The sequence below is a fragment of the Lytechinus pictus genome, chromosome 16, assembly GCF_037042905.1.
Source record: "Lytechinus pictus isolate F3 Inbred chromosome 16, Lp3.0, whole genome shotgun sequence".
Classification (NCBI taxonomy): domain Eukaryota; kingdom Metazoa; phylum Echinodermata; class Echinoidea; order Temnopleuroida; family Toxopneustidae; genus Lytechinus; species Lytechinus pictus.
This window is the reverse complement of record NC_087260.1, coordinates 2,310,199-2,323,315: the sequence shown is the minus strand read 5'-3', so window position 1 is coordinate 2,323,315 and position 13,117 is coordinate 2,310,199. Positions and strand designations below refer to the sequence as shown.

Here is a 13,117-nt window from a genome sequence, read left to right as displayed (position 1 = left end):
ACGTGAATGCTTACGAACGGCACTGGTCGAGGCAAAGTCCACGCGCATGCGTACTCTTAATCCAAAGACGCAAGTCATAAATATTCATATGTTGGTCCAGAACTTGGTGGGAAAAATAATTTCGCTGCCTGGGAGACGAAAAGCCAACTGAATCACTATGACCCGCAGGTCTCTGCTTCCGATATAACTGATTGGGGGGAGTGTAGGTGGACCACTAGACTGGGGTTTCCCCCTACTCTTATACGAATAGTGCAGTGGGTTCTTAACATGCAAAGGTGGTGACTCTCTACACGGGGCCTCAATTTAACGTCCTATCCAAGGGACGGAGTGTTTTCCACTGTAACATAGCCTGCATCTATGGAGCAGGGGAGAGAGACGTTTACACACAATACACTGGCTTCAGTCATCTGCCTGGGGTGGACTCGAATCCAAGATTTTTGGTTTGACAGACAGACGCTGTAATGACTGAGCCAACTTCGCTCTCAATTGAACAGAAATCTCTAAAAAAAAATTCCCACTCCCCACCCAGGTGCAGTAAATGGGTACCCAGTAGAAAGGAAATCTTTGATTGCTTGACTGCCTGATCAGGGTAGTCATGCTAAAGCCTGGGTACTATTAAGCAGCTCTAAGGAACATTGTATTAAGTGCTACATACATATATATATATATGTGTTTATATATATATATATATGTATATGTATATATGTTGCATATTATTGTTATGATAACTATTTTTTTTTTTTCTTTCAGTGCAATAATCCCCTTACAAAAGAACCTAAGCTTACAGCAGCAGTAAGGATAGCACCAGAATGGGTGGACTATGATAATGAAATCAAGAATCTATTAGAGAAAATAGCTAATGCCAGCCAAGAAGAAGAATTAGAAGAAGAAGAAGAAGAAATTTTTGACGAACCAGATACGGAAAAAGGTGAGTGGTCATGAAGAGAGAAAGCCCACCCTGACAAGTTGATTTCAATAAAATAAAGAAAAATCATCAGATATACAGTGTCTGCAGGATTTATATATACACTGTAAATGAACAACACTATAAAAGGGGAAGTTCAACTAAACAGAACATGAAATAACACTTTCAATCCTGGCTATCATAAATTCTAGTGAATTGTAAATCATGTGAAAAAGAGAAGTATTACCTTTTTCACCTTGTTGTTAATTGTGATCATTCATGCATGAATGATAAATTATTTCTCAAATGCAATGCATAGGCCTTTTTTTTAGACCGTGCTGCAATCATTGAAGTGTTACTCTGAATTCTCCGTTGATCATGATTTATGTTTTATATTTTTTTTTAGAGATGAAACCACATCTTGTCTTATACAAACCTTCATATATGTATTTCACTCGGTATCCGTTTTTGTCCAGTGTATCATGTATTATGTGGTATTCAAGTCAATACTTCGCCATACTTTTACTCTGTATTTTGCTGAAGTAAAATATTTACCTACCTTTGGCATTCAATTGTCTTTTTTGGCTAAATATTTTTTGCTTTAATCTAAGTCTGCCCCCTACCTGGCTCAAGTGAGGCTTGTGTGCAGTTTACAAACGTACATACATGAGCATGTACAGTGTATGCCCAGCCATACATAATGCACACAGATGGATACATACATTGCGCATTATTTGGCTTTATATCGTAAAGTGAAATAATTACATGTGATGTAAATATGAGCTTAAGCATGTTGCTTAGCCGAGTAAAATGCTACGTAAAATACCTTCCTAATGAATACATTGACTTGAATAGCGGCCCAGGTGTATTTATATGCAGTATATAACCTTTAACATATGTGTGTATCTCTCTCTCTTTACTATTGTTTTCAGATACACATGAGCACATAGATTTATGATGAAAGCTTTTCTTAGTCAGCATATCTTCTTGGTGGGGGAGTATCTTCTAGGATAACCTTGTAACAGAACTGAGCACAACCTTGTTGCTTCATATGGACTTGTATAGCTCTTCATCTTATTTAATGCAGTCAAACCTGCTTTAGCGACCGTCTGTATAGGACCACTGTCTCTAAGGACCAGGGACCCGTCTTACAAAGAGTTGTGATCAATCCGATCAACCTCAACTACATGGATATCCATCAATGTCATAATTTTTCCTACAGGAAATTTGCATAATGTCCTTTTGAAAACAAAGAAGAGCATTCTGAATTGTTCAAAAAATGATGAATTTGTGCATATTAATTATATCTAGAGAACATTTTGAACAAACTTGCATTTTAAATGTTGACATTGCTGGCTTTCCGTAGTTGTGGTTGATCGGATCAGTCACTGGTCTTAATAAGATGTGGCCCAGAAGATTGATTTTCTTGGTATTGTACTTCCCATTGAAATGTGTATTACAGGAACCTGTTAATAAAGACCATCTACTCATAAAGAATCACTTCCTACTCTCCCTTGATCGGTCTTTATGTACAGGTTTACTTCGTAATAAGAACCTGTCCATAAAGATCACTTTTCCTGTTTCCCTTTAGCGGTCTTAACCCTATCTAGGCCGGGGTATTTTGGGAGTTCATATGGCTGGGGGGGGGGGGGGGGCTTCCCAGGCCCCCCCTTGAGATCTCGGCCGTCGACCGCGCGATCGAGCCGAAAATTGGCACGCAGGTTGTCTGGGATATAATCTACAAAATTGTATAGTAATTTATTTCATGCGAATTGTTATTAAGTAATTAGGCTAATTTATGCGTAATTAGTATGCAAAATCATACTTTTTCCTCTAACTCTATAAATAAAGCTCCAAATGCTCTAATTTTTGGCACAGAAACTCTTTGTGGTGTCCTTAGCAAGTTTACATGAAAAAAATTGTGATATCAGATCAATTTCTTATGTATTATATTGTTTTTTGGACCCTTTGTTTTTCATTTTTTTTCAACAAAATTCTTTGGGGACTCTTCTAAGATCATAAACAGCATAAAAAACATACATTTAGACCAGCAAAACAAAAAATAATCATACATTTATGATTTTTGGTTGAAAACACAATTTACATTGACTTTGTACACGAAATCACGTTTTTGAGCAATTTTTGGTCTGACATGCACTTACATAACGTTGCGTAATTTCGGAACCGCATACCCGGGTGACGCAAAATTGGTCTCAAAAGTTGCGCAAGACTTGAAAGTAAAAAGTCAGCGAGCAGCGCGGTGAAAAAAATTTGCGCGGCGAAAATATCGCGCGACTTGTTGAGGGGGGGCCTCGGAGGCCCCCCCCCCGGCCTAGATAGGGTTAATAGACAGGTTTTACTGTACTAAGTAATTTTTTGTTTGTTTCATTTCCATGCACTTCATGGTAGTGTGTGCATGGGTTTGGATACACTCTGAAGAATGGCTTATTATGCTGAAACACATTGGTTGGTACAGCTTCATGAGTTCTAACAGATATTCATGGAGTAACAGTTGCTACATTGTAACTCATTTTGAGTTGGATAAAAAAAAAATGATGGTCATGATATAAACAACTCAGCTCAACAAAAAAAAAAAAAACAGATTGAGCAAACATAGACCACAGGCTTCAATGTAAAGCCCCAGTTGCTCTTGTGAATGTGACTCCAAACTGACTTCAGCTGCATGTACATGTGTTATGGTATTTCCAATGACATACCATTCGTTGGTTTCGAGTCGGCTTCATCAGTGTCACTAAGGCAGTAGCAGTAGCATAAGGTACATGTATGATGGGATATTTGCGGGATTCGACTCTTTACAACCAATAGACTACCAGGGGTAAACGTACACATGAAAGTGATTATCAAAAGTGGGTGAGGAAAAAAGAAATATCTCATCTAAATATCTTCAGAAATTTTACCTCAAACCATAGAAATGTTATAATGAAATATTGACTGCTTATGAGGGCAATAGTAAAAATTATTGCCCCGAACTGATCTTGAGACTATAGGCCTACTATTTTCCTGAGCCTGAAGATCGACGGGAAAAAGTAGGCTTATTAGTCTCAAGATCATTTATAGATAATGGTTTTTATCATTCCCTGAATATTAGTTTTATACACTAATTATTTTTTGACAGGGCAATAGTAAAAATTATTGCCCTGCTCAAATCATGCCAGTCAGTATATGTATTTATGAATCTTCAGGTAGTATTCTTACTGATCAGGTGCTACATGTATTTATTCATTTTGTGAATAAGAAGAATGAATCACTTACTACCCAAACTCCTTGAAATATGTTCTGAATCAGCACCGTTTTATCACAGAGATAAACATTAAGTCTACTCGAATCAAATCCAGAATATAGTTAAGCCCTAATATCTATATAGTTTCTTTATCAAAGGTGTTGATAAGACTACCAAAATCTTTAAAGAAATATTTATCTCTCTATTTGGAACATGAAAATGATGAGGGGTCAGTAATGTGGAAGATTTACTTCCAGTTGAGTTTGAAATGGGGATAGCTTGATGGCATATTATTTTCAGTGTTCATGAAGAATTTCACACCATTCGTATATATATCACACAGATTAGAACAAGATTTATGACCAAAAGACATGTAATGCCTCTACAAATTGCCTTATGGTTTAAAGTCTTTGTCTCACTAGTTCCCTGGCCCGGCAGTTGCCTATTAAAGGCTATAAGGCAGTCTTGATCGTAGATTCTCACTGATCCGTTGAGTTTTTTCCCCATAAAATAAATCTCTATTGCAGGTATGTCCAATAATATGCTTTGCATGTTTAGTGTGAGAATATATTCCATTCCCCATTAAAACTGGCACCCATATGACTCAGCTAGTTAGCGATCGTAATTATTCTAAGAATTACCCCCTCTCTATTTCTTTTCTTCTTGGGAATTATTCAACGGTGTACATAGAGGGAAATAGATTTATATTGTGTTGGTGAGTGTAGTTACATGTGGAATATAATGATCCAGTTCATGCTTGGTATAATTGAAGGTTTTTTGGTATCTGTCGAAATTGTCAATGTGTAATCAGTATTGTATGTGTCAGAAAAAAAAGAAGAAAATGTGGGATCAGTATTGTCACTATTTTATATCAGAAATATTGCTATATGAAATTCTTTGTCACTAACGACTTGTTATTTCATGACATCAGTAGCTATGGTTGATGTACATTATCAAAGTTTGAAGGAGAAAAAAAAAGGACTGCACAGTATATGTAGTTATCATGGAGTGATAACTTGTATGTGATATCGACCTTTATCAAATAAGGCCTGTTCACATTGATACATTTGGGACTTGTTACACGAAGTGACTATCACATTTATTTTCAATGGTCATTATGATAAAAGGTAGATTGGGATATGAATGTTTCAACATGAATTCCAGTGTATATTTACTTGTAAGATAGTTTCTGTATATGTTTATTTATTCAAAGATATAATAACACTCCTCAGAAATTAAGTTCCAGGTTACACAACAGTAATCAGTGCCTTCCATACGTTCCAGTAGATTTATGAATATATATTTGTATTACGGTTAAGCAGGGAAGTGGGACCTGGTTTAAGTCCAGCTGGGTCTGCATAAGTTGATATTCTGCAAGTTTAGTAATTGCACTTGGTTGAATAGATTTCTGGAGCCCCAAGAGATTCAACTTAAAAAAAAGACAGACTTAGCAGGCTTAAATGATTCATTGCTTGTTTGTGATATGAGCTAATGTTAAAACAGATGATGTAAAATGGTGATATGGATCCGAACAAATGATTGGTTGAAATATATCATGTGACCAGTTAACTAATTTAGTAACGGGGAAATTTGCTAGTGGCTGGTACTAATGACTCGTACTAGTAACTGGCCATGTTTTGAGATATGGACTGTTTCACAAGGATCCACATCGCTATTTATAAAACAAATAATGCACACCATTTGCTCTGGCATGAGTAAAAAATTACACGGTTGTTTGGACTGTTACAAAGATGTCGTTTCTGTTAAGTTTGGACTATTACAAAGATGTTGTTTCTGTGAAGTTTGGACTGTTCCAAAGGAAAAAAAAAAGTTTGGGTAAAGATTCTAATTCATGAGCAAAATTAGATGCATTGGAAAATAGTGATGGGGTCTTCTACATATATTTAAAGGTCAAGTCCATCCCAACAAAACGTTGATTTGAACAAAAAGAAATATCCAACAAGCATAACACTGATATTTACATCAAAATCGGATTTGGAGTAAGAAAGTTATTTCATTTTAAATTTTCACTTAATTTCACAAAACAGTTACATGCACCTCCTGATCAGTATGCAAATGAGGAGACTGATGACATTACTCACTCACTATTCCTTTTGTATTGTATTATATGAAATATGAAATTGTCTAATTTACAAGTGAAATAATGGTTAATTTCTTCCTGAGCATGTGGAATTCTTTAATTCTATATGGTTCATTTAAGTTTTTCCTTATTGTCATATCTGTAGAAGACGAAATATTGTATCATTCAAACAATAAAAAACAAAAGAAATAGTGAGTGAGGGACATCGACTGTCTCATTTTCATGTCACTGAGTTGTGCATATCACTGTTTTGTGAAAAATAATCAACGTTTTTCTGGGGTAGACTTGGCCTTTAATAAACCATCTTTCTGCCAAAACTTAAAGGAAAGATGTGATATGTAACAGAAAGTTAAAGATTTTAATGTGTTAACATTTTATCAACTGTTCCCTTCTTCCAGATAAAAGATTTAAAAGAAAAATACAGCCGGTTAGATATATTGTTGGCCCTAGATGAAAAATATTCAATTAACTTTAAGTTAACAGTTGTAAAACATGATGCAAAGTATAATTTTTGCAACAGTAATTTTTTTATTTGTAAAGTCATGAGGTACTTGACAAAATTGCTTCACAGAATCTACCCAGTGCCAATTTTTTGAAATAATTATCTTTTCATTTTATCTTCACTCATAAACAAGCATAATACTATTTTGAAAGGGTTCTCTTGAGGGTGTTAATTCTATAAATTTGTGTCCTTGGAGCATCAGTCATGTCAAATTGTGCTTGTACATGCAGGCCAAACACCACATCCAATTTCCTGAACAACTACCATAAAATCAGAGAAATCAAGCCCTGATTACAACTGCATTTATGTTGATGAAATGGCTCATTGATATTGATCTTTTATTAAAGAATACTTGTGATATTTTGCATAGTTAATATGCAAAAACGCAAAAAAAACCCAGATTGTGCAGGCAGAGATGTAAATATTCTCTTATTTTATTGAATGCAATCATGTGAATTGTACTATTGTATTTCAAGAAAGTTGTTGGCAATTAAATATGATTATATTTCTCAAAGTCTGTATTGTTTTTTACTATTCCTTTGCAATATCTATATAAATTATATTGCTTATAGTTATTGTATGCAAATTTACATTGAGAAAAGTTAACAAATCTGATGATAGCCAAACAAATAATTATACATAATAATACATATCTATAGCAGACTATTCATGAAATACAATCAATGTGATATAAATTTTAAAATTAAGATTAAGGGGAAGGAAATTTGACATAAAAATTATATATTTATTACAATACTGCTTTGTTGTTTTTTTTGGGGGGGGTATACAAAAGTTGTAGAAAATAATACAATGATATGTGAACTGATTGTATTGACCTTGTTGCTTCTTTAAATCAAATAAAAAGTTTCTCTCAAACCTAAAATATAATTTCTTCCTAATCTTTCAAAGATATGAGAAAGACTCATATTTGAATTAGAATGTAGATGTATTGACTGAAATATATTTTTGACAAAGTACTTAGTTATTGAATTTATATTCATATTTTCTTCTAATTTAATTGTTTTTCAGCTTCACAGATAAACAAAAAAAATGCTCTACTTGATAACAGATGTTCTATAGTCCTGGGGCTTTTAGGGGCCAAGTACTTGCAAGAATTGTACTTTGTAGCCATCAGAGATCTTGTATTTTATGAAAAATTGTCTTCCCCAATCTTCACTTGCAAAGTTTATCCCATGTTTATAAATGTATATACAGTACTTGCGAGCACGCACAGAGCATTAGGCATCCATCCTTGACTAGAGCATCTTGGGAGGAAGTGATTTCAGAGAGGGTGCTCTTCATGTGCTGATTTTCAGAGGTAAACAAAATGAATGCCAATATTTAGTTGAACCAACACCTAAACCCCTCCCACGCTCGACGAGATCCTCGGCGAAGGTTTGGCCATTGTGGATCGACCTCGCATCCATGGACTGTCCCGAATCTCCTTGACCCCTGGCCGTTGACGAGGGTCGTACGTCAAGATGGCACAGAGGAGGCGCTGGACCTCGATGCAGATGAGACGACGTCGAGTGAATTTGAGACGGTTGTTGTGCATGTCTTCAAGAGCCTCTCTGATGTTGCTGTCATCGAATGGCATTCTACCTGTGATCTTTGACACAAGACATGCAAGATCTTTTTAAAAAATCTTTTATTGCTTCATCAAAACAAACACACTTATACAGTATTTATGTCATTCGTGGATGCTAAGATCCATCAAATCCTATACATGCATTATAATCAATACAATATAATCTGCAAGATACATCAACAATAAAAAAGAAAAAGAAGTAAGTAATTTCATTAAAAAATTAGTATAAGGTTTTTTGCAACGTGTGACTTCTGGCTCTTTTCAAATGGAATGAACGTGCCCCAAATTTCAACTCATTTATGAACAAAGTTGATGATAGATGCCCTTGACATTTTATTTTGAAAACAAAGAAAATGAAGGATATACAGTTGAAAAAATTCACTAGCATCTCTATTAAAACAGGATGATTGGACGTAAAGGAATATTCTTTTAAAAAGTATTGAGCCATCGCAAGTCGATCTTCTTCCTCTTTAATAGCTTAGTTTATTGTCTCGCTTGCATAGCAGAGCAAGACTATAGGCGCCGCTTTTCCGACGGAGACGGCCGCAGTGTCGTCAACATTGAAATCTTAACCAAGATTAAGTATTTGAAATGTCATCATAACTTTGGAAGTAAATTAACCCAGTTGATTAAACTTGGACATAAGGTAAATCAAGTAATACTGAATATTCTGCTGGAGTGTCAGGTCACATGACTAAGGTCAAAGGTAATTTATGATCAATGAACTTAGACCATGTTGGGGGAATCAACATCAAAATCTTAACCAAGGTTAAATTTTTGAAATGTCATAACTTTGGATCTAGTTCATGAAACTTGGACATGAGGGTATTGGTATAACACTGGATATCCTGTCTGAGCGTCAAGTCACATGACCAAGGTCAAACGTCATCATGGTTCAACAAACTTTGGCCAAGTTGGGGTATTAGTTGAATTGCCATCATAACTAAAAGTTTATATATATATATTATATATCTCTGCTTAGATGGAAAGTCAGAAATGTATTCCTAGCTGAAATTATGTAATTAGTAAAAAAACTACACAGGGTCAATTACATTTTAGATCAATAATTTCATATACATACATTAATTGGTTATGATATTTCATTTCGATGGGGGAAAAAAGACTTGCCGAAGATTGCTAAGTTCATTTGGTTGGTATTCATTATTCTTAAAAGGAATGGGACAATGAAAGAAAAAAAATCTCACCATGATATAAAGCACAACCCCCAAGCTCCAGATGTCTGCCCAGTGCGGATCGTAAGGAATTGCTTGAAGAACCTCTGGTGAAGCATATGCAGCACTGCCACAGAAAGTCGAGCAGGGTTTAAAAGCCTCGCACCACTCCCTCGCGAACCCGAAATCAGTCAATTTGGCCATGATCCCTGTCGGCCCCCAATCAAGAAGGATATTCTCACATTTCAGATCTCTGTGGAAGACACCATGCAAATGAAGATGCTCTATGGCTGATAAGATCTGACTGAAGACGGTTCTTGCTTCGGAATCCCTTAAGGCGTTCTTCTTCTGGACATACTCCAGAAGATCCCCATGCCTAGCCAACTCCATGATGAGGAAGATGACTCCGTTGCTTTCGAACATCTCCAGGAGTTCAATGATATGCGGGTGCCGCATGGTCCGCACGATCTTCAGCTCTCGAGGAAGGAATTTCTGCTGGAAGCGGGCGTTGAGGCGGGAACGAGAAACGATCTTGATGGCGACCCGGCATCTTTCGTTGTAACTGTATGCTCTTCTGACCTTGGCGTAGGTCCCCTCTCCAAGTTTACCTATCAGAAAATCAAAAATGACGTAACAAGTTAAATCATCGATGTCATTGCTGTATTATCTTTACAATTTTGGGAACGATAAGATCTTTATTATTGAAGCCCCTCTTGTCTTTTGAGTAACATCCCTCAAAAATCAAATCCAATTTTTTCTTTTTTTGTCCTATGTAGCGTAAATCAAAACTTTGGAAAACTTTTTGTTTGGAAGACTCAGTATGTTTTGCAACTGTTTGTGAATTTAGAAAGGGAATCAAAGAAGTTATATGATACAACTGAAATTAAACTCCAATGCTTGATGAAATATCACACATGATCGAATCGAATAGGCAAATATTATCAAAGGTCATAAGGTCAAGTCCATCTTAGAAAAATGTTGTTTTGAATAAATACAGAAAAATCAGACAAGAATAATGCTGGCAATTTCATCAAAATCGGATGTAAAATAAGAAAAATTTGGCATTTTAAAGTTTCGCTTATTTTTCATTAAAAAGTTATATGCACAATCTAGTTACATGCCAATGAGAGAATCGATGATGTCCCTCACTCACTATTTTTTTTTTTTTTTTTTGAATTATACAACATTTCAAATTTTACAAATTTGACAACAAGGACCAACTTGACTGAACCATAAAATGTTAATCAATGGTAATTCCATATGTTCAGGGAGGAATAAAACTTATTTCACATGAAAATGAGGAGAAAATTAGAATATTTTATATATAATACAATGCAAAAGAAATGGTGAGTGAGTGATGTCATCAGTTCCTTCATTTGCATATACCGACCAGGGTGTGCATATAACTGTTTTGTGAAAATAAGCGAAACTTCAAAATGTCATAACTTCCTTATTTTGCATCCGATTTTGATGAAATTTTCAGTGTTATGCATGTTAGATTTTTCTCCTTTTATTCAAATCAACAGTTTGTGAAGGTTGACTTGTCCTTTAATAGTCTATATGACATTGTAAACGAAAATAGTTATATAGGATAATATATTCTGCTACTCTACGAGGAGTGGCCCCTAGGTGAGGGGCAATACGACCTGCAAATTAAATCATTTTAAAATCAAATTAGGGTATTAAAGAGTTGACTATAGGATAAAATGGCAGAGGTTTGGCTGGCGACCTGGTTATTGATATCAACCCTCTTTTTTGTTATGACCTTACTTACGACTGGCGAACTCCTTACTTGAATATGACTAAAGCGACCATTTTCTTCGAAGCGATAGCTTGACCCCCTAATTTGAAAAAAAAAAAAACAACAAAGACTCGCGAAGATAAGGGGAGAACAAAAAAGTCCAAAATACATTAGTCCACCAGTGGCGTAATGTGGTAGAACTTTTGGAGGGGCCCATCATGGCAAATGGGATTTAAAAAAAGGTGCAAGAAGCTGGCGAATTGAACGAACGAGGATTTTTTTCCAATTGAAAATTTATTTCTAATTTTCAACAAACTATTTCTCAGGGAAAGTCAGGTCCGCTTTTTTTGGGGTGATACAACCAGTTTTATTATTGTACAGATGGGGTTGGGGTCATGCCCCCCCAAAAAAAAACCAAATAAACAAAAATACAAATCACGACCTGGAAATCTGGTTGGTGTGCTAAAATGTCGAAATTTGACTAAAATCAGTATTCTGCAGCGAAAATGTCTAATTATTATTATTTATTTATTCATTCATTTAATTTTTTTTTGATGGGGTGTCAATTTTTACTGACCAAAAATCATCATCATTTTTTCGTAAAAACCTTTTTTTGTTTGTTTTTTGCTTATAATTTTTTTTCAAAATTGATTTCCAGGCCCCCATTTTGTCCGCCATATCTGCCCTCTGTAAACGTGGTAAGATTGTGGCTCATCAAGCTACTTCGCAGTATACTATTGGGGTTTAATCAACTGAAACCTAACAATCTTGTTTAATATCAGGTCTACCTTCTAAGATATAACCACGAGCCTTGAGAGTCTTAGCTGTCGAGTTAACGTCATCTTCTGTTGGGAATTGAGGCGGTTTGGAAGGCTTCTTTCGACTGTTCTCGTGCAGTTTGGCTTTAGCATCCTTCTTTACAGTCGAATCTTTATCCGACTTTTCAATTTGGCGGGATTTATTGCGAACGTCTTTCGTTTGACACGACTGACCCGTTTTTCTATCGGCAGCGATCCTTGTAGTTGTACTGTCTCCTTTTGGTTTGTTGACTTGAGGGGTTTTAGAAGGGCGTGTCGCTTTTGGTTTCGTCGAATGCGGCGAAGGACTTGGACGATGTCGGGTAGGAGAATGTACCTCCTCTTGATCACGAGAACGATGACCCTTCCCAGGTACGGATTTGTGCTTCAGGCAATTCGTTCCCGAAGTCGGAAAGACAACATTGGCGACGTGGACGTCTTTATGGTTAGATCGATGTAAACTGAAGTCTAAAGCTTTGGTTGCACTCTGTGTCGATAGTTCCCTTAAATCCTTCGAATTTTGTAAGACTTTTATATTGATGGTTTTACTCTTGTCGTTTGCGCTTTTGCTGAAAGAGCGAATTTTTGTGACGGTTCCACTTTGGTGACGTTTTTGTTTTACTACTGTAATCAAATCAGACTTAGTAGACAACTCCAAGTGGGGCCCAGAATTTTCCATTATGTTACCGAAGTCTTGTTACCCCCTTTGTAATCATGATTATTCGGGATTTCCAAGCTGCTTTTTGAGTTTATGTCTGATGTAATTTTTGTTAAACACTCGAGAAAACCTGGACTACACGTTTGTTTTGTTGCTCAAGAAACATGCGCATGACTTTGCAAATTATTTTAGTGCCTTAATTATTGCGTCATACGCGTCGGCAACGTTAAGTATGATATAACAACTTCGCTCCATGGGTAGGCGCCCTTGAAAAAACAAGAATTTAGAAGAGTTACGAATAAAATGAGTATTATAAACTATAAAACTTCTAGCAAACTTTCAACCAATCACATGCCGTGTTATCGTCATGGTTTCATGACGTACAAAAACACGTGATAAGCAGTTCAAGATCA

General features: G+C 35.9%; 2 protein-coding genes across 3 annotated transcripts in view; one reads left to right on the top strand and one right to left on the bottom strand.

Moving 5' to 3' along the window:
* The window catches only part of LOC129279599 (UDP-glucose:glycoprotein glucosyltransferase 1-like), a 59,932-nt gene extending 52,670 nt beyond the window's left edge, over positions 1-7,262 (top strand). The window contains exons 35-38 of one of the 2 annotated variants that reach the window (XR_010296141.1): positions 751-928; positions 1,837-2,497; positions 3,245-3,858; positions 3,956-7,262. Coding sequence is in view for 1 of the 2 variants with exons in the window: in XM_064111522.1 (XP_063967592.1) it covers positions 751-928; positions 1,837-1,862 (204 nt within the window). In the remaining variant the exon portion in view is untranslated. Of the gene's footprint in view, positions 1-750; positions 929-1,836 lie in introns of both variants that reach the window. The other variant, XM_064111522.1, reaches the window with a different exon arrangement.
* LOC129279013 (testis-specific serine/threonine-protein kinase 2-like) lies at positions 7,166-12,725 on the bottom strand. The gene is made up of 3 exons (XM_064111568.1): positions 12,014-12,725; positions 9,542-10,116; positions 7,166-8,357 (listed from the first exon to the last, which is right to left on the bottom strand). Exons 1-3 carry the CDS (start codon positions 12,723-12,725, stop codon positions 8,106-8,108), a joined length of 1,539 nt encoding a protein of 512 aa, XP_063967638.1. The 3' UTR covers positions 7,166-8,105.
* Between the last annotated feature and the right edge of the window lie 392 nt (positions 12,726-13,117).

Coding starts and splice junctions, on each gene's coding strand:
- LOC129279013 (XM_064111568.1), bottom strand. CDS start 12,725: ATGGAAAATTCTGGGCCCCACTTGGAGTTGTCTACTAAGTCTGATTTG. Junction 10,117..12,013: donor ACCTGATATTAAACAAGATT/GTTAGGTTTCAG, acceptor ATTTTCTGATAG/GTAAACTTGGAGAGGGGACC. Junction 8,358..9,541: donor GGGTTGTGCTTTATATCATG/GTGAGATTTTTT, acceptor CTTGTGTCAAAG/ATCACAGGTAGAATGCCATT.